Below are 24,149 nucleotides of genomic sequence, written 5' to 3'. Positions count from 1 at the left end.
CACTTTGGTTACTCAATACGTGATATTTTACATTTTGTCTCTCATCCCCAAATTACTCTGCTAGTGAGAAGTATAAACACTTCCGTAGGTATTCCTGGAATATTTATCATCTTCAATATTCTTAATTAAATTCAGAATCTTATTAAATACCTTTGAGCACACATACTTGGCAATTTTTTTACAAAGCTACTCACTTGTTGCTAGCAGACAATATGGGGTTGTCATTTAGTTGTGGAAGGCTAAATTGCATTAAATAATTTAATTATTAATATTTCCAAATTTGAAAGATTTAAATGCAAATTAATTATTTCAATTTAGCTAAATTAACACACTCGTGTGTCGCCGGTATTGTATGGAAATAATAACATTAATAATATAATTATTTAATTTTGTTAATGCAGTGGGCTCAATTTGAAAACCACATTCAAATTTTTATCTTGGTAGCTCGGACTACCATTACATAATCAATATCAAAATATCATGGGTAATTTTTGATAGTTAAAATTAACGAATTAACGAATCACAACTTGGGCTTAACACGACAAGATCAATATGCCAATAAACTGGTATTGATGCGTGGTATTGTAATTTAGCCTCCTACACCTCCCTTACTCCCTACTGTCTTGTGATTTTACTGTACTTATTATTCATTAGCTTAATCGTTAAACTTAAACTTGTCTTTAATTATAGTAACATCAAAAATATTTATGTTTGTCAAGATTTGCAGATTAGATCATTGCCGTCAATATTAGATTCTCGCTTCATGAAGCCTAAATAGTACCATTGACTATTGGATTCTGAAGATAGTACTCAGGGAATTTTTCTGAAACCTATTCTAGAGTTTACAGGTTATCACATGCTTTAAGCACAATCAATGCTCAATTGATATTTCGTACATTTATATATTAAGGTTTTTACATGTTATAATTAAAAAATACAATATTTAACATTAAAATGAACCACACCATCCATCTAGCCTTGCCCACTTTGTAAATTGGATATTTGATTCTTGGCCGCTATACTTAATATGAATTACAGCTACAAAAATATGAGTCTAAAGTTATGTTATCAGTATTTTTTTAAAGTATTACACTTTGTAAGATTAATTTTGATATTTATAAGTTTTATTTTAAAGACTTGTTTTTAGTGCCGATTGTTAAATGTTTGCTATCAATGTGCATTTACGTATGTATTTTGTGTTTTATTTTTAAGTTATATATTGTAAGCATAGTTTAGGAAAATTATAAGGATTTGATGAATGTGATAGACGAGTTTATAATATTAGATTTAGAGTACAAATTTTATGTTCTACGGATATTTTACAACATGTTTTATTGATTCATTATATATTTGAGATCCATTCCATTGTATGGTTTTTCCTAAACATCCATGACTAGTATTTTGTATTTTTATTTAAAGTAAACCAATTGCTCATTCTTTTTAAGGTAGGTTTTCAAAGACTGTGTTATAATCATTCCTTATTTTACAATTATTTCTCTATTGAGATCTGCAATTTTTGTGCTTATTAATGATATGAAAGAACAAAATGTAATGCTATTTAATTATTTGTGTTGTGTAAATGTGCTTTTGCGCATATTTTTGTATGCTACAAAAGTTGTATGTAATTTATTTTTACATTATAATTAATGTACAGTTTTGTAATGCAAATTTAAATATAGTCATACTCAGTATCGGTTATTTTCCTTTCAATCCTTTTTTTTACATTTATTTAACCTTAACTCAAATTTGAGAAGTCAAAACATAAAAATGGCCTACACCTTGTAACATGGCGAAGAGCAAATGCAAAACATATAATAATAAACACTTTAATTATTGATTTACCTTTGAATATTATGTAAGTAAGTACTAAAGAACCATCCAGTCAGCGATATTTAGTTGTTTTCAAATCAGATCAACTACCCTACCATCCCTTGATAGTTAAAAGATTAAAGAGATAGATTAAAGAGTTAAGCACTTTGCACTAAAAACTTAAACTAAATAATTGCTTATAAATATACAAAAAGATTTTGGAGATTTTGGTTGTCAGTAACTTTTAGTCAAATAAATTCCTTGATTCGTTGAAAACTATGATTTACAAAACTCTTAATGCAGTACATTATTAGTTGTAAATATAAAAGTGAATCATAACAATAGTTAAACTAGAAATTACAAGTTAATCTCCATGTTTTAGATTAACTGTAATAATCCAAGCGGGTGTTATATAGCATGTCTTGTTACTCATTTAACAGAGATTCAAATCTGAAATGATTATCACTATCACCAATACCATCTCAAGTAGAAATAAACAGTTTGCATCTTTGCAATCATGAAACATATAACCTTTTTAAGTTGTATTGTTGCTCTGGCGTGGAGCTTCATACCAACTTCAGTGTATCTTCAAGCTATCGATAGAATTATTCAGAAGTTAATAGACAATTTAGAAACTAAAGACTTTGATGTTTTATGTGAAAATGTACAATGCTACAACGAGCACGCTTTGGAGTTCGTCCAAAAACTGAAAGCCAGGGATCCTAAGTTTCGAAGCATTGCCATAGAACATTGCCGAGTGGGCAAACCAGAGTTTCCAGATTGTATCAATGTTCAGGGGATTCAACAAAACCTCGGTTGGAACGACACTCAAGCTACTGAAATCTCTAAACTGTTGGGCGAGTCCCAACGACTGTGGACGGAATTCTGGGAGGTCTGCCATAGTGATGATTACGCACGGTATATGGACAAGTTTTCTCCTGAGTTTTGATGAATTTGTGTTTTTTGTTTTAGTGTGTATACCCTATGCAAAAAGTGTGATTTGAAGTTATAAAAAGCGAGCAGCTCATTTCTAAGCATTGTCAGATCATCTTCTAAAGTGATTAATTTCAATGTAGAGTAAGTTAAGTTTAAGGTGAAATATCAGCAGGAAATCAAGTTCTTGAATTATTAAAATTTACAATTTTAGAAAAGAAAATTTAATAATGCAAGAAGCAAATTGAAATATAGAAGTATAAGTATATTCATCATGTTGTTATAATGTCCCCACAATAATTCCACAAAAACATATGTACACAATACTTATGTCCAATAACTACTGTACTTTAAATTTCTTTCCAAAATTGGAATGGAATTCCAGAATAATGATGAACAAGTTTAATTTTTTTAAGTAATGTTCTTTTATTAACTTTCTACGTATAAATAAAAACAACACTCTGATTTTAAAAATTAATTGAAAATAATTCCGTTGTTTGGATTTTATGACATATTTAGTCATTATATGTTGAATAAAACAGTATTTTTTACAATTCTACTGACAAAAATGTCTTGATCTTAGCCCAGTATACATTAGTCAATTTCAATTCTCTGTCACTGTCAAGCATTTGAAACTTATTATGACAAATTTTCATAGATTATGAAGTTTAAAAAAAAATTTTAAACTCGGAACAGTCATTACTCCTAATTCTTAAAAAATTGGCTTACATTATATTCTTCATGGAGCAAATCTTATTATTCTTAAGCATTTTTTCTGAATCTTAAAAATTTAATCAATGTCTAATGCAAAGCCCAGAATTCAATTCCATATTGAAGAATTGAATAGAAGTATGTATAGTATAACATTAAACAAGTTTTTAAGTCAATTGTGTTTCTTAAACATATCATTTGATAACAAGCCAAATTCAGTCTACTAATTAAACATTTTCAATGCTTTTTTCCAATTTAAATTTGAATCTACTTACAAACTGAGGAATTTTTCATCATGGTAAACAGCTAAATTTTGGTCTTTAAACTATTTTGCATGAGCAGTACAAAACTTTACCAGTTGGATTTTATCTTTATTCATTTTTAGACCATTAATGTTGAATTAAAATTAATCTGTTCCAGTTCCGAAAGGGCTTGTTTAACTTTGAGCGATAATTCTGAATCATTTTTACATTTGACAACTGCAGGTCGGCATATAAGATAAGGTTGTTAGAGACATTTTTAGGCAAGTCATTTATATACAAAATAAAGAGTACAGGTCCAAGAATCGAGCCTTGAGGAACACCAACTGTATAATATTTTCCTATTCTGACATTGATTGTTCATTATTTTTAAAAATTATTGTTCTTTGAAAAAGGTTTGTTATAGGTAAGTCATGAAGTTAACCATTAAGACAGCTTTTTTGAAAAGTTGTAAATATTTAGCTTTTTCAAAAGAATATCGTTGTTGACGCATGCATGGTTAATTGGTGCTCGATAGTGAGAGATGGTGGTGGATTTTTTCGCTATTGCAATAATTTATCAAATAAATAACTTCTTGATCAGCATTTGATGTGTTATTAAATTTACGGAAAGTAAAATAATAAAAAGATACGTCTATTTACGATTATACTGTTAACTCACAAGACGGTAAATATACATAAAAGATGGTGAAGGGGTGATCGATTTGGATTGGACACTCCAATCACAATCAGACCCAATAAGTGAATGGTCTTCAATGTATTTCCAAACCATTTTGTAGAGCTTAAAAAATAATTTTGTATATTGAAGCTTTGTTGTATCTGTATGCCTATAACTTGTATACTGAGACAATTAAAAAAATAATTGTAAATTAAAAATTTCCAATGTTACTCTTCCGGAGAATAAAATGAACTGTTAGTTGTAATTTGTTTGTTTATAGATATGTTTAAGCAGAATTTGGATTTTTTTTATATTTCAAACTAAGCTATTTTTAATTTTTAAAAAGGTTGGCGGCCTCTTTTAACACGTTCGCTGCGGGTTACCGCCCGGGCGGTAGCTCCGCGCTCTGCCACGCTGCGGCGCGCCGCCCGGGCGGTAATATGCACCCGCCAAACTTATTCCGTTTGAGTGTTTGAGTGCAGCCGCACTCCGGTGTAGGTCGGAGTATTTTTGTCCGTGCTTCGTGTATGACATTGGCAGTTTTGTGGTGCAATCCATTTGTAATTATCGTTACTCGTTCCGAAACTATACCTAGTGGATTTTGACTCACTCATTACGTTTGTTAACTGTAATTTTTTGTTATATTAATTTTGTTTTATTGTAAAATAATGGTATCTACTGTGGGTGTTTGCAAACTACGTCGACTCTTGTCATGAAACAGGACCTCACCACACAAGGGCATCACCACACGTTATTTGATATTCGTCATACCGAAATATGAAAGCCAATAGCCCGGCAATCGAGTTTGTTCGACGCTGCGGGCTGCGCCGCACTGGGGCTACGCCTGCCATTTGATGGGCAGCAGCGAACGTGTTAACCTTGCATATGCCCATCCACATAGACTACAGATCTGTGCGTGGAACGTATCCAGCAATAAAGCAAGGGGTGGGCCGGTACAGTAGGAAGGTGAACTGTACTGATAAAAAAAATGTTTGCGGCAGTGACCAGGATCCGAAACTTCAACATCGCTGCATTGGGCCCGAAGTCCGTGACGATACCATAACTGAGCCAAACAAACTCACAAAAAAGCTATCAACATTTAAATTAGAATAACCTTCCCTGTAGCAGTAGCAGTAAAGTACTCATTAGGTATGATTAATGATATTTTTAAATAGGAACTATATCTGACAATTTTATGGGCATTAGTAGAAATCCAGCCAGGTAAATGGAGATTCGCTTAATCAGCAGGTTTGCTGCGGCGGGTATTTTTTTAGTTGATCCCCATGATAGGTTTTTTGTCTTAGGACGCTAGGCACGAGCCTAGTGTTGTTTTTCACATTACTTCAGGCTAGACCTAGGGGTTCTAAGTCCAAGTATATAGGGCTTGCCGCATTATCACTTAGATATCAAATCCATTGGTTATTTGGCCGGATTTGAGCCCGGGACCTCGGGGACTGAACTCCCTTGCTCTAACCAATAGACCAGCTCGCTCCCCCGATCCCCATGATATGTAGTATAGAAGCATACAATCACAATGTTATCAAGGACCAAATTATTAATTTGTAACAAGATGGTTTTGGATGGATTAGACTAAATTGATCAAAGTGAAAAAGGCTTGGAAGGGCGTGAATAATATTTGAGTGTACCATATTTTTGGTTCCATTGAAATATATTTTGGAAGTTTTCTTGCTAACAAGATAAAAGAATTTATTACTTACAGTTTGCGGTATGTAAGCAAACCAAATTTATGATTATGCCACAGTCTAACAATAAATAATTTATTTATATTAGACTGTGATTATGCCTTATGAGATTATAAGTCATGAATGGATACTTGCTTGTGCGAATCAGCTGACTAATCGGAATCGGACAGCGGAATACCTTCTAATATAAGCAAAAAAGATTGAAGAAAAAGAACTGAACATAGTGATTGTGATTGCTGAATGCTGATTGTGATTTTATTTTGCTATGTGGTGAATGTGAATGTGATTGTGAACGAACGTTGTGTATGTAACCTCACTCTGAGGTGTAACTAACATAACCTCAAACTCTAACAACAAAACAAACAAACAACAGTAATAACAATAACAAATTTAGGTCTAGCTATGAATGAAACCTATTATACTAAACTTGAACCTGTGTTATTTTAGTTATGTAAAATGTGTGGTATATTTTGCATGGTGTCAAAATTTGATAACCGGACAGATCATGAAAATAAATCCCAACATGATCGGTGTTCAGAACTTCATAAATGCCCTGTAAGCAGCAAATAACTTAAGTTATGCATATTTATTCTTCATTTTATAATTTAAATCCATTCAAGCAAGACCTAGCATATACAAGAATTTATATAAAATGTAGTACCCTAGGCCTATGCACCTAACTTATACTAGTAGCCTATAAACCTAATCAGGCCTATCAACAGAATCATGTTTGGCCTATTTAAGTATTTATTTTTGGGGTACAGTTTCTTAACTGGGCTACGCTAATATCGATTGAAACTATCGATTTGATTAGTAAACCTTCATGCGATTTTTTCACCATCAGCAAGTTTGGTTGGTTAGGTTATGATAGTTTAATTTTATAATAGATATATTTTTAAATATCGATTATTAATCAATATTTTCAATACGATAGTTTCAATCGATATTAGCGTAGCCCATTTAAGAAACTGTACCCTATTTTTGTTTGTAAATTATCTCATATTTGCTTTTACTAGGCTTTTAACATCTCACCTGTTGCTAAACAGCATCATTTAGACCATTTACTAAAAGCAACTGAGCGAGCACTCAATCAGTCCTTTTCAAGATCGAATAAGGCCTAAGTTAGCAGCTTTCAGATTTAAGGCAATAGAATGCACTTGGTTACCCATTTTTTTTACTTGTTTCAGTGTGATAAAATAGAAAAATATCTTGGACATAGAGGCCCAGACAAAGTACATGATAGAAGATCAAATTTGTCGGAAAATTGGGAAGGCTGTTTCATTGGCAGTGTCTTGCGGACCCAAGGTGACGATACTGTCAGTCAGCCGATTGAAGATGAAAATGGCAATCTTTTCTTATGGAATGGAGATGTCCTGTATGGAGCTTTGGTATGTGGAATTGATTCAAGATTAATTTGTCATGTAAATGACGTTTATTAGGTAGACCAAAGATAGGCTACGTAACTTAGTTTTTTGGATTAATGCAAGTCATTAAAGTTTTTAAGTTACTTAGGCCTAACTTATGTCAAACATTCTAGTCATAGTTTTGATTTTCTCTACTTAAATTAACTATCAACACAGTAACAAATTAAGCTATGCCCTTCTGAAGTAAGATATTAACCTATTTTCTGAAACAGCAACTTACCTCGTACAAAATAGCAGGCAGGTTTTATCTTGTAAAACCACTAAGTTGGAGACCTTGACAGAAGAAAGAAAAAGCATAACAGTTATTTTGGCTGCAATCCTCATTTAACTAAATTTTAAATTAGCAATGTCTATTTAATATAAATGCAGTACGGTACCTCTAGTGTTTCACATCAAGTCTGTACAATACATTTTTGATGTAGGCCTAAACATCTGGATCAGGGAAGTCTCTGTCACCTGTTAGGTGGTGGCAATAAGAACCCCCCTCCCCCCCTCCTGGGCAAGTTTGTCAACCGGGCCCCCCTCTCCCAATAATCTTTAAAAACATCACAGGTATCTCCACCTAAGCTTGCACTTAAGTTTAGCACAGCATCTCCCTAGGCACCGAAGCGTTATCATTATCTTCCATGATTGTGGCAAAATCGTGACTCTCCATAGTCATGGAAACATAGTAATCTACCGTGATTACAACCAAACTCTGGACATCTCCAGTGGTCATGTAGACAACATCGTCGTCTCTTGTCATCACAGCAAAATCTGAATATCTCTTGCGGTGACGGTTTTAACGTATGTTTTTCCTTAATCATGGCAAAATCCTAAATAGCGGGTTATTTAAAAGAATGGTGCAAGACTAAACGGTTGGTACGTCGGTTTCCGTTATTTCAATTAGGAATTTAAACACGGAAATAGATGTACTGACCGTTTAGTTTTGCACCGTTCTCTTTTAATAACTCTGTATATCTTGCGGAAAGAGAAACGTCATGGTCGTCTTCTGCAGCAAAATCTTGACTATCTCGCACGGTCACGGAAATATTTGTATCGTCCTCCACAATCGCGCCAAAATCCAGAACATCTCCTGCGGCCGCGGAGACATTGTCATCCTCACCTGTAGTGGAATGATCTCGTCAACATCCGCGATCGTGGCAAAAGTGTGAATCTTTCCATCGCGTGGGCGTGATCCTCGCAGACGCATTCAGCGGTTGTGGTGTGATTGCGGTTGTTAAAGTTCGGCTCGAGTTTGATTGTCTGACTTTGTGCTGGATCGCTCAAGCTTGTAGGCTAGGCTCAGCTCAGATCGATATTCTATATTCTCTATTAAAAATCAACACTTTCCAAAGCAAACAGATTTTGAACATAGCCTACTTGAATTTGGCCCAAGATCCAAAGGTAAATTTTTATCCTGACTCGAAGTAAGCAAATCTGTCCCCTAATAGTACAGTATTAGTGAAATAATGGAGCTATTTATTAGGTAGCTAGTATTCTAGCCTCCTGGGTTTATTATTATTATTCACCGATTTGATTCGCTTGACTGAACTGGTCTGAAATCACCCACCGAACTGGACCACTTCAGTGACGCTAAACTGGACAATTTCAGTGACGTGTGCCGGCCAGCCAACTTTGTTAAATGTCTTGTTATGTATGTGTGTTAAATGTCTTCAAGAAAATTCGACGACATTCAATGAATGGAATATTTTTACGTTCTGTTTTGATAATGACTAATTAGTAGTCGAAACTAGTCAACGGAAGTTCGACTGAGGAATTGTGGACGTCAAGCTACGTAACCTGTTATAATTGATTACCAATTCTGGAAGCCTTCAACATGAATAAATACAATTACAGTAGTAGAACCTCTCTTAATTTGAATTTCAGAGGAAAGCCACTTAGACCTATAGGAAGTTTGAAATATTGGAGTTTGAATTAGGCCTATAGAGGTCAGAATAAATTAAATTTGAATTATGGAGGTCCCAGTTTTAAGTGTAGAGAGTTTGAGAGAATGGAGACTAATGAATACATCGTGGTAACATCAATAAGAGCGTCAGTTCATGTTTCAACAGGCGTATTTTTTTTTTCTCGAATTACAGAGGCTTACGGTAGTTCAGTTTGAATTGTTGAGGCTGCATTACGCTTAAAAATCACTTCGAATTATCGGTATATTATTTATCAAATGTTAGAGGTTTTCTGAGGGGGACAGACAAACATTACTAATTAGGCTATAGAGGTTTTAGAATTTTCGATGTTCGAATTAGCGAGGATCTACTGTATTACTTTACTAACATAATTCCAATGTGAGTAAGGATTAAACATTGATAAATAAGATAACAATTAATATTAACAAATAATATGCTAAAATAATGCCAACATTTTTATGTCCTTTACCTTTGAAAGATTAAATTCTAATTAATATGTATATCTTCTTACTAAGAAAAAAATTATTTTGAAAATGTAGCCTAATTTACAGTATATTTTTCAGAAAACTGATTTTGAATGTGATTCAAAAGTAGTGTTTGAGGGATTCAAGTCAGATCCTATTTCCACGGTTGTCAAAATCGGAGGTCCATATGCTTTTGTGTTCTGGAATGCCTCAAGACGCCAGCTGTGGTTTGGCCGAGACGTTTTAGGACGGACCAGCTTGTTGTGGCACGTCTCTCCAGTCCATGTAACGTTAACATCTGTAGCTCACAAACACTCCAGCTTTTCTGAGGTACCGGCCCTTGGTGTTTACATGGTCGATCTCGCCGAGGAAAACCAAGTTGGTAATGTTATTTGGAAATTATTTTGTAAATAATGTAATGAGTAAATCAATTAGCAGAGAGACAACTACATTATTTTTTTGTCGTGAAATGAATGAATAAACAAAATAAGTCATGCAAGTGCCTATTTAAGAGAGAATAGTTTTTAAGTTGATCATTACACTTGTTTGCGCCAATTTCTTTTTTTAGGTTATGTTTTAACATGCAAGGTTTTCAAAAATTATTTGTATCCTTAATATAGTAGATTTAGGTTAGTTGTATCTTGTGTATTGTGCCTTTTATTGGAAGTTGCTTTTCACACTGCGGGGCAGTTCCACTTGTCCAAGCTGTAGACGGTCTTTCCAAGAATTGTTCCAAATAACCTGCTTGCCTGCTGTAATGTTACCTTTTGGATGACAGCTTTCACCTTGTTAAAATTAAGAAATACTTTTATTTTTCCAGAGATCCAGTTTTATCCTTGGGCTCATTTGAAAACAAATTTTTCCACCTTGTCAGACATTCCAGTTACTACTAGAAATACAATAGTCCATTGTACATTGGGAGACAGGTCGAGCCGCCTGACTTGGTCTGAAGGAGAACCCTCTTTGGATGAGCTAGCTATATACCAGGAACAAACCTCATTCGCATCTCTCTTAGAACACTCTGAAATATCCTACAGAGTACAGAACTTACTTGAAGTTCTAACAGAGTCAGTGAAGTGTAGAGTTACAACACATCCAGAAGTTTGTAAGAACTGTGTCAGAAGCTGTAATCACTGCAGTGTCGCTGTTTTGTTCTCGGGAGGCCTTGATTCTACGATTCTAGCCATCCTCGCTCATCAATTTGTGCCTGTCAATAAGCCAATAGATATGTATAATGTGGCTTTTCAGCAAAAAAATGGAAGTTTTGAAGTTCCTGATAGGCTTACTGGACAAGCGTCGCTAAAAGAGTTGAAAACTCTTGCACCTAACAGACTATGGAATTTCATTCAGGTAGGATTCATTCATATTAACCTAATAATTATTGAAAATTTGGTTTTTCCTGATTATTTTAATTTTTAAATATGATCAATATTGTTCACATTTATTTATAACAAAGTCGTTTCTAAGATCACCTAGTGATCTGTAAATTACGGGTTTGATCCCAAGATACGTAAAGTATAAAGCACTTTTGACCACCTAGGCTATATTATTAATACACTACATGCAACTTTGTGAACAATAAGGCTTTTTGTTTTAAGATTTAACCCCACATATTATATACCAAAATGTTCGTCTAGGTGTGTAGATTTGCAAACTGACCTTACATTTTTGAAAAAGTCCCTTGTGCTTTGCCCCAGGGGCTTTTATAGTTCCCATGTTATCCTTATGTAGAACATATTTGTATTGTATACATTATGATCAGCTGGATAATTTAATTGCTGTTAATATTTTAGTTGCAATTTAAGGAAACGTGTGCTACAAAGAATATTTAACATATTTCTAGATTTAATAGTACCTACCAAGATGAAAACATAAAAAAAATATAAGCACTTAATTGTACATTGTATAATTTTACCTGTGCAAAGCCGGGTTTGGCTGTTAGCCTGCCTTTAATTTAGAACATACAATTTCTGGTGTAGTTAATATTACTATCTGGGATAGATAGACGTGACCCGAGAGCAGTTGGATGAAATGCGTACACACACGGTTACAGACCTGCTTCACCCCCTGATGTCTGTACTTGATGACAGTATTGGATGTGCATTATGGTTTGCCGCTCGGGGGGAAGGAGTGTTGAACGGCCTCAAGTATTCATCTCCAGCGAGGGTATGTTGAGTATTAGCGATCTACAAATTGAAAACTGTGTTTTGTTTTATGCCTCCTTATCAATATATTTTCAAAAGTTGATTATTTTACTAAGAGTTATTCCATCAAAGTTCAGTAAAATAAATACAGATTGATGTATCGAATAGCTGGGTAGCTGAGTGGGAGTGCTTGCCTGGTAATCAATAAGTTGGCGGTTGGATACTGAGAAAATGCAAAATCTATTTAGTGGTTCGAAACAGTACCCTGTTGTCCTTGATCATTCGGCTCTAATAAATGGTCCTGGCTAAAGAACCGGTTGATCTATGTCAGTAACACTCATGGCTCATCTTGGCCTTAACATACACGCCCTGATGTGTCACCATTGGATAAATCTAATTACTCTAAAACCCAGGTGGTGCTGGTAGGCATGGGAGCAGATGAGCAGCTGGGAGGTTATACAAGACATCGTAACACTCTGCGTCACACAGGACAGTGGGCAGCGTTGGGGCGAGAACTGGCCTCAGACACGGACAACATTGCCCGTCGCAATCTGGGGCGTGACAACCGCATCATGGGGGACCATGGACGACAACCTCGCGCACCCTTTCTAGACGAGAGAGTTGTAGCTTACATAGACACTCTGCCTCCTTGGCACAGGTGGGCATTTGTTGAATCACTAAGTCGATTCAGGTTTAAGTTTGTAACTTTATGATGGTTTGAAACTGGGCCCGTCTGTCCTAGGCTTTTAAATAATATATAATATATAAATGGCTCTGGCTGAAAAAATCTTGTTTAGTCAGTGACTTAGATATAGACAATAGACAATAGACAATTTTCTTTATTTGTGATTTCTTTAAGAAATACAATGGCGTCAGAAAAATTCAGAATGTTTAACATTTAGATTGTTTTAACAGTTTACATTTTCTTTTGTGTTGAAAGTTCATAATTGGTCAAAAAATTCCTTAAGGGAGTACACCGGTCGGTCCACAAGCCAGTCCCAGAGTTGTTGTTTGAATTGGTTTCCTGTTGCGTTCTTGAGGTTGTTTGGAAGAGAGTTGATGATTTTTCGGCCAATATAAGAGGGTTTTCTGCTGTATTGTGTAGTGTGGTGGATCGGAAGGTTGTAGTCGGCTGCTTTTCTGGTGTGGTAGGAGTGAAAATTCTCATTTCTGGGAAGGTTAAGTTTTTTTGTGTACAGGACAACTCCATGGATGTAGGAGTGCTGTCACTGTTAGGAGCTTAAGGGATTTAAATGCTTCCCTGCAGCTGTCTAAGCGCTCAAGGCCGGAGAGTGCCCTGACAGCTTTTTTCTGGAGTACCAACACTTTGTTGAGGTTTGCTTCTGATGTTCCTCCCCAAGATATTAAGCAATACCTTATATGCGATTCTATTACAGCATAGTATGCTGTCTTAGCTGTTTCCAGACCTCCTATCCATTTCATCCTCTTTATTACATGGACACCAGATGCAAGTTTTTTGGTCAGGTTGTGTATGTGGTCGTTCCAGGAGAGGTCTTCATCAATTGTCAGGCCCAGCAGTTTTGAGTTTTTTTCAACGGTTATTTCAGGAATTTCTTGGATTTGTTCATGTTTTCGGCTGAAATTTAACTGGGTTGTTTTTGATGGATTAATGGCCAGGTCATTTTGAAGGCAGTACTGCAGTGCTTTGTCTGTTGAGGATAAGATGTTGGAGTGTAATTCTTGTGGTAAGTCATGCATAAATAGAAGAGTTGTGTCATCAGCGTACATTATTGTTTCACAATTGTCATTCCTAATAAAATCTGGAAAATCATTGGTGAAAAGGATGAACAAAAATGGGCCCATGACTGAGCCCTGGGGCACTCCCCTGTTAATCGAAAGTTGTGTGGACCTATGTACAGATTTTCTCCCATTTGTGTTTTGCCGGATTTCGACAATTTGTGTACGTCTTTTCAAATAGCTTGCCACCCAGTCTTTGGCCATTCCCTCTATTCCTAGGGCTGTGAGTTTCCTTAGGATGAGATTATGGCCCAGGCAGTCAAAAGCTTTGCTGTAGTCAAGTAAGACTGTTGATACATATCTGCGTGCTTCTAGATGGTCAATGATTTGTTCGATTAAACTAGTTAGAGCTGTGGTGGTGGACCTCCCTTTGAGAAAACCATGTTGGTTTTTAGTGATGAGATCATTGCTTTCCAAGTGACTCAGCATTCTTGACAGAGCGACCTTTTCTATTACTTTTGAAAAGGTTGATATTAATGAGATAGGGCGGTAGTTTTCTTGTTTAGTGCGTGAGCCTTTTTTGTGCTTTGGGTATATTTTTGCTATTTTTAGGGCGGAGGGAAATTGTCCAAGGCTAAAAGATTTGTTTATTATGCTGACAAGTGGGGCTGCCAGTTGTTCGGCACAGTGTTTTACAACTTTTGATGGCACTTCATCTACTCCACATGACAGCTTTGATTTCAGTGAGGCTATTGTTGCTAAGACTTCTTTAATGGTTGTAGGAGTTAAAATTAGTGGCTGGACATTGCTTTGTGGTAGAAATAGTGGATGTGTAATTTTTTTGTTTTTGAATTGGCTTCTGTTTTTCTCTAAAGTGGAGTCTGCTATTTCTGCAAAATATTGGTTTAGGTGTTCAGCAATGTCAGTAGGGTTATCTAATATTTTTCCCTCTATTTCCAGCTGCAGATTTGGTTCTTCCTTCTGTTTACATTGTTTTTCTTTGTTGATGATCTCCCAGACAGCTTTGGATTTATTATCAGCACTTGTGATGTAGTCTGCAGTGGCTTGTCGCTTGAGGGACCTGAGCTTTAAATCATATGTTTTCTTTTTTTCCGACATTGTTGTTTTATCATTTACATTTCCGGTAAGCTCGTATCGGTGTAAGGCATCTAGAAAATCTTCTTTTAGTATTTTGACTTCTTCATCATACTGAACCTTAATTTTCTGTCCTTTCTGCTTAGCTCTTATTTTTTTGATAGGGCAGGCATGGTCCAGTATGAGCCTTACAGTCCTTTGGAATGCAGAGTATGCCTCTTCAGCATCAGGGGCATTGTGCACCTTTATCCAATTTTCTTTGGAGAGTTCGTCTTTCATGCTATCCAGGTTTTTTCTTGAAAAAAATCTTTTTTGTGACATATCCGTTTTAGCAGTAACTTCACTCTGTATTTTGAGGGTACATGTTTGGCCTGTGTGATCTGCTATTCCAGCGTTAATTATAGCGAAATCTATAGCATTATCATGTGTATTCGTACAGATACAGTCTATAGAGGTTCTTGAATGGTTAGTGATTCTTGTCGCTGGGAGTGGTAGTCTTGTAACTCCAAAAGTTGACAGTTCCTCTTCAAGATAGTTACTACTGGCATTTTCAGTTAGCCTGTCTATATTGATATCGCCCATTAATACAACGGTCTTGGTGTCAGCTTGAAGTGACTCCAGAACTTCTGATAGGATGTCAATGGCTAACCTAGCTTGTCCCCCTGGTGGTCTATACATGCCAAGTAAGTAGAAGTTTTTGTTCTTTATCCTTATTTTCACTAATGCTGCTTCAAAAACTAACTCTAAACTTTGGTTGGAGATTTTTATTTCTTCTGCCTTGATAGCAGCAGTTTCCTGGATATAGATTGCAACTCCTCCCATTCTATGCTCTTCCCTGCAGGAATATGTGACTAGGTTGTACCCACTAATCTTAGTGAGTAATAACATATCTGAGCTGAGTCCATGTTCAGTAATCACCAAGATAGTGGGTTTGAGTTCACTCATTAGATGATTTATTCTTTCAATCTTTTTCCTAAGACCTTGAACATTTTGGTGAAAAATTGTGATGGAGGTTGTTTTATTTTGTGTAATAACTAAATGTCCCTGATAATCTCTTCTTTGTGCTTTGGGGTTTGTGTTTTGGTTGTTGTCATTCAGGGGGGAAGTTGATTCTATGTTTTGTCGTCTGTTTGTTTCTTCACACCTAAAAAATGGTTTAGGGTCTGATTTGAGTCTTTCAGTATTGATTGGTTATGTTGTTTACATTGTGGTAGCTTATGGTGTGAGATCCCATTTATGTACTCTATGTGTTGGTTTAAAAAGTCTTCAAGTGATTCATTTGGTTGTAGTTTTTTAGCGGTACAGGGAGGTCCTTTTTGTACTTTAAATGTCTGTCTGTTAGCAGGAAGTTTATCAATGATGGGAGATTCTTGTTGTGCACATTGAGTGGACTTAGGGCAAGGAGTAGACTTTAGACTGCTCTGGAGAGTATTTATGTTTATGTCCTTTTCTTTACTTTTTTTCATCTGGAGTGACACACTAAAAATATTCCTATTCATTACCCTTAGCTGTTTCCTTATTCTTCCGTTTGCATCGGTTTTCGGGCTTTTACAAGACGGTGTGGGTTGTGTATCACTGGGGAAGTTTGTATTCTTGGCATTCTCTTGCTGAAATATTTTACTTTTAATTGCTGTTAAAGTGTTTTCTGTTTCTTCTTGCCAGGTCTTCAGCTTCGCTAGCTCAAGTAGCAGGGACAATGAGCTGTTTTGTGTTGGGAGCTCAGAGCTGTGGGTTTGAGATTCGGAGTTTTTGAATGTTAAAGTGTTTTTTTCTTGATGATTTCCAGAAACATTATATTTTGTTGGGTTCTTAATAGTTTGTTGTAGGTTCTTTATTTCTTTTTCTAGATTACAAATTACTTGATCTTTGTCCTTGTCTTGATCTTCAAACATTGTTGTTAGTTCAGCTCTGAGTTGTCCCTTACAACTCATGGTTATGATTTGTATTAATATACTATGTATCCCTATCCCACCAACCCTGGTCATTTTTGTATTCATATTTGGATTGAATCATCGACTTTAGGATAATAAAGTAGATATAAAGGTTACTTACAGTCTTCGCAATCCTGTTAATTGAGCACTACGGCCGTTTCGGAGATAACTCCATCGTCGGGTGCGTAGTCATTATACACTAATCTGAGCTATTTACATATACAATAGCCACATCCAACAGTACACATCCAACAGTACACATCCAACAGTATTGCCACGACTACTCTGAAATTAATAGTTTAGAAATACTCCACATTGGTAGCAAAGGTCACAAACTTAATTGTATTGAAAATTTCCACATTTACACCAGTACAGCTAAAGAACCGAACTTAATAATTAATTCCCAGACTAATTCAGCAGCCAATCCAATTTTTGAGAAAATAATACAAATCAAACAGGACAAGGTATAATTTGAGCAGCTATGTTGGTACACGTGTTATCAGCTTTTCCAGTCGTCCACCAAACCTTTGCAGTGATAAAGTTCGATCAGTCGGTCGTCAGTTTTTAGCCGTGCACGTGCCTTAATGTTTTTGTGTCGTGTTCGTGTTTTGTGTTGTATGTACTATTTATTAAACTTTGACGCAATGAAAATGAAGAAACCACGTAAAAAATGTAAATATGTAAATAGCTCAGATTAGTGTATAATGACTACGCACCCGACAATGGAGTTATCTCCGAAACGGCCGTAGTGCTCAATTAACAGGATTGCGAAGACTGTAAGTAACCTTTATATTTATTACACGCAATCTGCCACACTGATTAATCTTTAATAAAGTAGATGTCACATCCGTATATACCATCTATAGCGAATTTGTTATTTAAATAGAACATAGTAGAATGTTCTCATAATGTGCTTACAGAGAGTCCTTCTGTCAAAACTATTTTCTCCCTTAGTTGTTAATACTACTATGAAAGTTTATGGACGTCACATAAATGTTCTACATTATGTTCTTTCAATTTGACTTGGTTAAAAGCTTGGTGTGTGCAAGGGAAATCAGTAAATTGTCAATAACACACTCTTGGTGGTTCAATTTAGATACATTTATTTTTATTTTAAAACTGATTACAGTTTTAATGGTTGAGTGAGATATACTCAGTCAAGTAATGTACATACTTTTGTTTTGTCCACCTAAACAATTATTTTTGGATATTTTTAACTCCTCTTGCTAGCCCCATGCACAGAAAACATACTACAATAACCCAGAATGCCAACCGCATGGTAAAAAGCGTTAAGTACTTTGAGAGGGCTTTGCCTGTCGATTCGTAGGCAGCGCCACCAGCGTTGCTATGCTGACTGCATATCAAAAAAAAAAAATATATATTAAAATGTTAAAAATATCCAAAAATAATTGTTTAGGTGGATAAAACAAACTGATTGCATAGCAACGCTGGTGGCGCTGCCTACGAATCGACAGGCAAAGCTCTCTCAAAGTACTTAACGATTTTTACCATGCAGTTGGCATTCTGGGTAATAGTAGTACGTTTTCTGTGCCCCATGGCAGTATTTACCTGTTCATGATTATTATATCAACTTGACCTCTCAACAAGATGTTTGTTTGGATTTCCAGATGTATTCCAGTGACTGCTTGGCCGCCTGGGAAGGGAGACAAACTACTGTTGCGTCTGTTAGCGCACAGGCTAGGACTGTCCAACGCTGCAACATTTCCCAAGAGAGCGCTGCAATTTGGGTCTAGAATCGCAAACTCTAGAGAAAAAGCCGACCATGCATCCCCACGACTGTGAAATAAAAAGCATTTTTACTGATGAAGGTTTCTTTTTAAATTTTGTTAGGCCTATAGTTATAATTACAATCTTCTTGTAGATTGCTCAAACATACTTTGAACCTACCTCATACTCAAAATTGTGTCGTTAAATACCTCTTTCCTATAAAAAGACCACCCAGAGGCTCTATAAATAATATATGAATTGAATTGAATTGAATTTTAAGCCTAGCAGACCAAGCCAAATATTGACTGCTCTTTATAAATCAGTCTTCACCATTATCATTTTATCACAACACGGTTTTGTACTGTTCGATAGTGTTTAATCTTGACGTGTCTTTTCATAAAGGGAATTAATCTTGACTGGGACTTGACTGTAAGTCCCTTAGTTGCTATTGGCTGTATGGGCTATTAATTAACAGCTGTGTCTACGGAAAATATCAGCCATAGTCACTAACAAGACAACAAGATCGCCCCACTCATCCTACACTTATATTTGGGTTAAAATGTGCACGTAGTGGTGTCCCCATCTTAAATAATTTATATAACTAATATTGATATACAAGTCAAACATTTTATTTTATTAATTTCTTTGAAATGGTCTTCTAGCTCCGAGGTAGGATTGGCACACAGAACAAAAATGGAATGTGTAGTTGCAAACATTCAGGAAATACGGCAGTAGACAGAATGGCCAACATCTGTAACAGAAATAATTCTATACAATAGTATATAACTAGTGCACCTGTTGCTCGAATTCGAGCAATTGCAAAATATTAAAGGCGTTTTTTTTTTTAACGAATAACAGTCACAATGTTTTGTTGACCTAAAAGAGTCAACTCAAAAGATAATGTAATCAATCACTCTACTCCAGTTTCAAAACTGGAAACGAACTCACCCTGAAAACGAACGCTCACTCCACTCCATCTATCGAAACTGAAAACAAACACTCTTGTGTGTGTCATGTGTTTACTATGAACAGCTGTAATTAATAAAATTATTTGTCTGTTTAAGTAAACAAAATCTTTTCTTCATAAGAAATACATTGGGATTTTGATGGCCTGTGGGGCAAAGCCCGAAGACTTTTATTACAGGCATTTGTGAAAAGGGGTGTCTACACAAAAAATAATTAATTTTGACACCTCGTTTGTAAAAATCCATCAATTATTATTAACGGAGGAGTAGTGTTTCGTAGAAATCACCTTCACGTATTATATATAAGGATATACAAGAGTACACTAAATTTTTTAATAGAGAACAATTAACTTTTGGATACTATTTTATTCCAACAAATACTTATCCATATATGAATATGGTACATCAGCACAGACCTACTCGAGTTTGTTATTTACAAGTAAACTTATTGATTTCAGGAAAGTGAAGGTAGACAAAAACTCTTAAGAAACTATATATATATACATATATTTTGCCATTTGAGGCCTAAAGTGACTTTTTGTCCCCAGCTCAAGTTAATCGACTTTATAAGCGAGATTCGAAATGACACTTTTTGCCCGTGTGCTGAACTACATTTTTCTCCATACTGCACCATCCTTTAATTGCTAAATAATTCACAAAATAAATTTTGTACAGTGTTTACATTTATAAATAAGCTCCCAAAATGGGGTTCATCTGGTTTTACATGCTGTTATACATCAACAGCTGTTACTGTTTGGATACAAGATACAATATGTGTTTGTGTACACCCTGCAAACACAATTTTAAGTAAATTCACATTTAATTAACGAACAAAATTCATTTACATTTTAATTTGAGAAATTATATTATAACATATTTGATTATTGGAGACTATAGTTCGGCCGCTTAGAAAGCGACCTGCTCCCTAATGCTAACCAATGCTAGAGGAGGTCGCTTCCTAAGTGGCCGAACTATAGTTTTTTTTTAATCAGCAATCAAATTTTACAGCTACAAAAGGGTGCTGCTGACGTCCTCGACTCCAGATGCTATTTTGCCCTGGAAAGAAAATTATCTTCTTTAATCTCTCAAAGAATGGATTAAAAAACATCCGTTTTTGCTGCAGTATTATGAAAAACTGTTTGTGGGTATTCTAGTAAAAACAATACTACTTACAACAGAAGAAACATAATCATGGCGACAATATGAGCTGTTCTCGACACTCTGAGGTCTACTTGTGTGATGATAACTGTCTCACAAACAGGACAATAGGCTGGCTGTGGCTGACCTTGCCATGTATCTGTGTACAACATTAACAACAATAGGAACATCATTTTGTTATATTTTAACTATACTAGACTCGCTGTCAAGCCTGGATTTAGTAGTTAACAACACTCTGGGCTGTAAACAGCTTTTCAGGCCCTACCCCCATCTTGGGGACTGGGGCCTTCCCCAGGAAAATTGTGAATTGTGAAGTTGAATCAAAGAATTTGGAAGAAAAGATTTGTGAAGGAAAACAGTGAAGGTTCACTCTGAATAATCAACTGATGGACAGTAGAACAAACGGTTTGGAGCCTCATTTCAACACCATTGGTTTGTTGACACCAGTTTTTTTGGTGCATTAAACACATCGAAGCCATCTTGAGATTAAAGAAGCTGAAACACGATTTACTCTATTTGGAAGTTCAAATAATTATTAAACTTTGTTTTATTTTATGTGCTTTTATCAAATTAATTGAAAGAAAATTTTACAAAAATTTTGGAAATTTGGCATTTCTAAATATTATTTGGCACTCTGAACTATAGTCGGGTCAGCCCTGACAAAGTCATACTCAAACAAAGTTGAACTACAGTTCAATGATTACTATTTTAAATGATTAATTGAGATTGATCTTTTTAGGCATGGAACCTAAAAAAATTTCAATACATTCGAATTTGCGTAATTAGAAACCATGTATAACAAGAATCAATCACTATTCGTATTCCTGAACCAAAATGATACTAATTCATATTAGGAAATTTAAGTTGATTAATTATTATAGACTTACTACCGAGTCCCAAAGTGAATCCTCCAGAGCGACCGAGAGTGTGTGCGTATCGAAGTTCACTTTCCACACCATCGTAGCTAGGTGGGGGGATGGGGGCCACAAACTGAATAGAAGTGCAAGGGTTGATTCTACGATCCAACAAACTTTTGGAGTATGAGGGAGGAGGGCCCGTTAGTTGAGGAACACGGTTTGTGGAATTATCTTGAATATTTAACAAAGCATCTGTTCTTTGGTGGGGCAGAATGATTGAATCATTGGGAATGTTTAAAATATGAGGTCTTCTTGAGGCAGCAGGTACTGAACCCCCCGAGTGAACTGGAGAAAAAGGCATTCTTTGTTGATTAATAACTGAAGAAGGTTGGGCACACGTTAGGTTGGTAACCATTGGAGAACTGGATTGTGGTTGGTTTGTAACTATTGTAGAAATTAATTGTTGTTGATTTGTAACTAAGAGAGGATTGGTTTGTGGTAGGTTTGTGATCACAGCAGAACTGGATCCTGGTTGGTTTGTAGCCCTAGGAGAATTTGATTGATGTTGGGGCATAGTAACTGGAAAACTGGATTGTGGAAGCTGAGGAATCGCTGAGGAACTAGATTGTGGTTCGTTTGTAAGTACAGGAGAGTTTGACTGTGGAAGGTTAGTAACTACTGGAGATTTAGATTGTTGCTGGTTTGCATTCAAAGGTAAAAGGGGTTTTGGTTCGTTGGTCATTGTCGTCGTATCTGAATACGGCTGACTTAAGTCCACTGATGTTTCAAAACAAGTTTGATCTCTATCTAATGGAGATACTGCTTTTCCTGTGTCACTGCATCCCAATTCATCAAATAAGTTTGTAAGGGAATCACCCTGAGTAGTATCTGAAGATTGTGCGACAGCTTCAGAAATTGTATTATCATGTACACCAGTAATTTCATTTGGAACTGTTGCCAAGTTGTCTTTAGTTGATATGGGAGGGGAAGATTCTTCAACTTGAATTACTCCTGAATGTTTCTGTTCAGATTGGGCAAATCTTTGTTCAGTGATGCTTCCTGAACAACAAAGTTGGTCTTGTTCACATCCACCTGTGATAAGAATGTTCTGGAATTCTCTTTGTACATTGGTGTCTATTATTGTTAAAACTGTGTGGCTATTGCTTAAAGTTTCTGTGTCTTGAAGTTGATCTTTTTTCCTATTAGATTCTGAACCCTACAAAAACAAAATAAATATTATGTGATTTTATAATAATAATAATAGTATTTTTCATCACTAGGGCGTAATGTTACTCTTTTCTACCCAAACTCAAGTTTCACGACTGAGCTGAAGCCGAGGTCGGAAAATGAGCGAGGGTTGAAAAGACACTTTTTCCCATGTGTTGAACAACATTTTTTGTCATACTGAACCAGCACTTCGTCAAACTAAGTTATAAAACATAAATGCTAGTTAATAAACTCCCAAAACAACTTCCAACTTATTTTCAATTTTGCTAATGCAAACAAGCAGTTTTTTATACTTTGTTCACAATATTTAGACACTTTTAGGGGAAGAATCTACCCCCCCCCCCCCCAACCTATGTGATCGATTTGTTGAACTATATTGACAAGAATGCAACAATAAGCTATTCAAGCGATTAAAAAAACTCATTCATTTTTTCAACACATGCATGATTGCTTACAATCAAGTTTACAACTAAGTTAATAACAGTTAAATTTTACTCCCTAGGGAGGAAAAGAGCTACTTTAGACCCACAATGCATGTATTAAAAACGGCAGTTTTTTGCTGCGGTGTGACGAAAAATGGGACTATAATCAATCTTGGTTTTAAAACATTGATAGTCTGATTTTCAAGTTATCTGCTACCTTATTGTGCTCCTGCCCAGTGCATCTTGAGCCAAGAGTAAATAAAATTGAAGATGATTATAAGTTGGATGAGATGCCTTATGTACTTTACTACTATCTGGGTAGCCAAGTGGTTATGGTGCTTGCCTTAAAATCTGAAGTATGCTGTTTCAAACGAGATCGATTCTGGATCCGGATGAAGCCTATTTATATTATATGATCAAAGGCAAATAAAGATTTTTGATCTGTCATTGGACTATCGATTAATTATGCTTTAAAACATCAGGTGGATGTAAGATAGTACCAAGACCCAGGTCACCGCATAAACTGTACCGTTCCTTTTCCTTTACATAAACTGCTAAAATTCCAATGGCGTAGAGATAAATACCAATTTAAAAGAACACTTGTTTACCCATTAGTATTATCATCCAGTATTTCTACTAATTTTGTTGTTACTATTTCTACTTCTACTTACATTTTAAAAAACTGTGGAAATCTCATCTTCAGAGTTTTTATAAACAAACATGTATTTTAGTAACTTACAAAAACTGTTGTGTATTCATGATTAATTAAATTGTACTTATATTACCAAGCTAGTGTTAAAAAACAAAAACTCTGTTGAACTATTACATAGTCAATGCTATTACTTACTTCCATCTTCAAAACTTTTACAACAAACTAAAAATGGTAGAAAGCGGGTTTGAAACGTATATTTATTTCACTAATTTTGATTCTTTTATCTTGCTAAAAACATGCTATCTTAACATCTTTTCAACTAAGATTTTTGTTGAAAATGAGTTGGAGATTATGTTTCAAAACATGTCTTTAAAAATCTTAAATTCTGTACTTACAAAAAACTA

At 35.4% G+C, this 24,149-nt stretch overlaps 2 protein-coding genes across 4 annotated transcripts; one reads left to right on the top strand and one right to left on the bottom strand.

The window, feature by feature from the left end:
• The first annotated feature begins 6,390 nt into the window (after positions 1 to 6,390).
• LOC128995958 (asparagine synthetase domain-containing protein 1) lies at positions 6,391 to 18,577 on the top strand. 2 transcript variants are annotated; one of them, XM_054421038.1, is made up of 7 exons: positions 6,391 to 6,628; positions 7,261 to 7,461; positions 9,968 to 10,250; positions 10,689 to 11,218; positions 11,870 to 12,034; positions 12,426 to 12,670; positions 18,365 to 18,577. In XM_054421038.1, the coding sequence occupies exons 1-7, from the start codon at positions 6,530 to 6,532 to the stop codon at positions 18,537 to 18,539; spliced, it is 1,698 nt and encodes a 565-aa protein (XP_054277013.1). In that variant the 5' UTR covers positions 6,391 to 6,529; the 3' UTR covers positions 18,540 to 18,577. The 2 variants fall into 2 exon arrangements, with proteins under 2 accessions (XP_054277013.1, XP_054277014.1); XM_054421039.1 differs by having other exon boundaries at positions 12,439 to 12,670; positions 18,365 to 18,496.
• On the bottom strand, positions 18,366 to 24,127 carry LOC128995961 (uncharacterized). Of its 2 annotated transcripts, XM_054421045.1 has the most exons (6): positions 23,941 to 24,127; positions 21,475 to 22,660; positions 20,603 to 20,726; positions 19,413 to 19,450; positions 19,081 to 19,215; positions 18,366 to 18,533 (listed from the first exon to the last, which is right to left on the bottom strand). In XM_054421045.1, exons 1-5 carry the CDS (start codon positions 23,944 to 23,946, stop codon positions 19,181 to 19,183), a joined length of 1,389 nt encoding a protein of 462 aa, XP_054277020.1. In that variant the 5' UTR covers positions 23,947 to 24,127; the 3' UTR covers positions 18,366 to 18,533; positions 19,081 to 19,180. The 2 variants fall into 2 exon arrangements, with proteins under 2 accessions (XP_054277020.1, XP_054277019.1); XM_054421044.1 differs by lacking the exon at positions 19,413 to 19,450.
• Positions 24,128 to 24,149: the final 22 nt, after the last annotated feature.

The sequence above is a fragment of the Macrosteles quadrilineatus genome, unplaced genomic scaffold, assembly GCF_028750875.1.
Source record: "Macrosteles quadrilineatus isolate MER2022 unplaced genomic scaffold, UCM_ALF_1.0 Scaffold_5__1_contigs__length_97177068, whole genome shotgun sequence".
NCBI classification, from domain to species: Eukaryota; Metazoa; Arthropoda; class Insecta; order Hemiptera; family Cicadellidae; genus Macrosteles; species Macrosteles quadrilineatus.
Note: the sequence above shows the minus strand (reverse complement) of the source record. Positions and strands in the feature narration are given on the sequence as shown.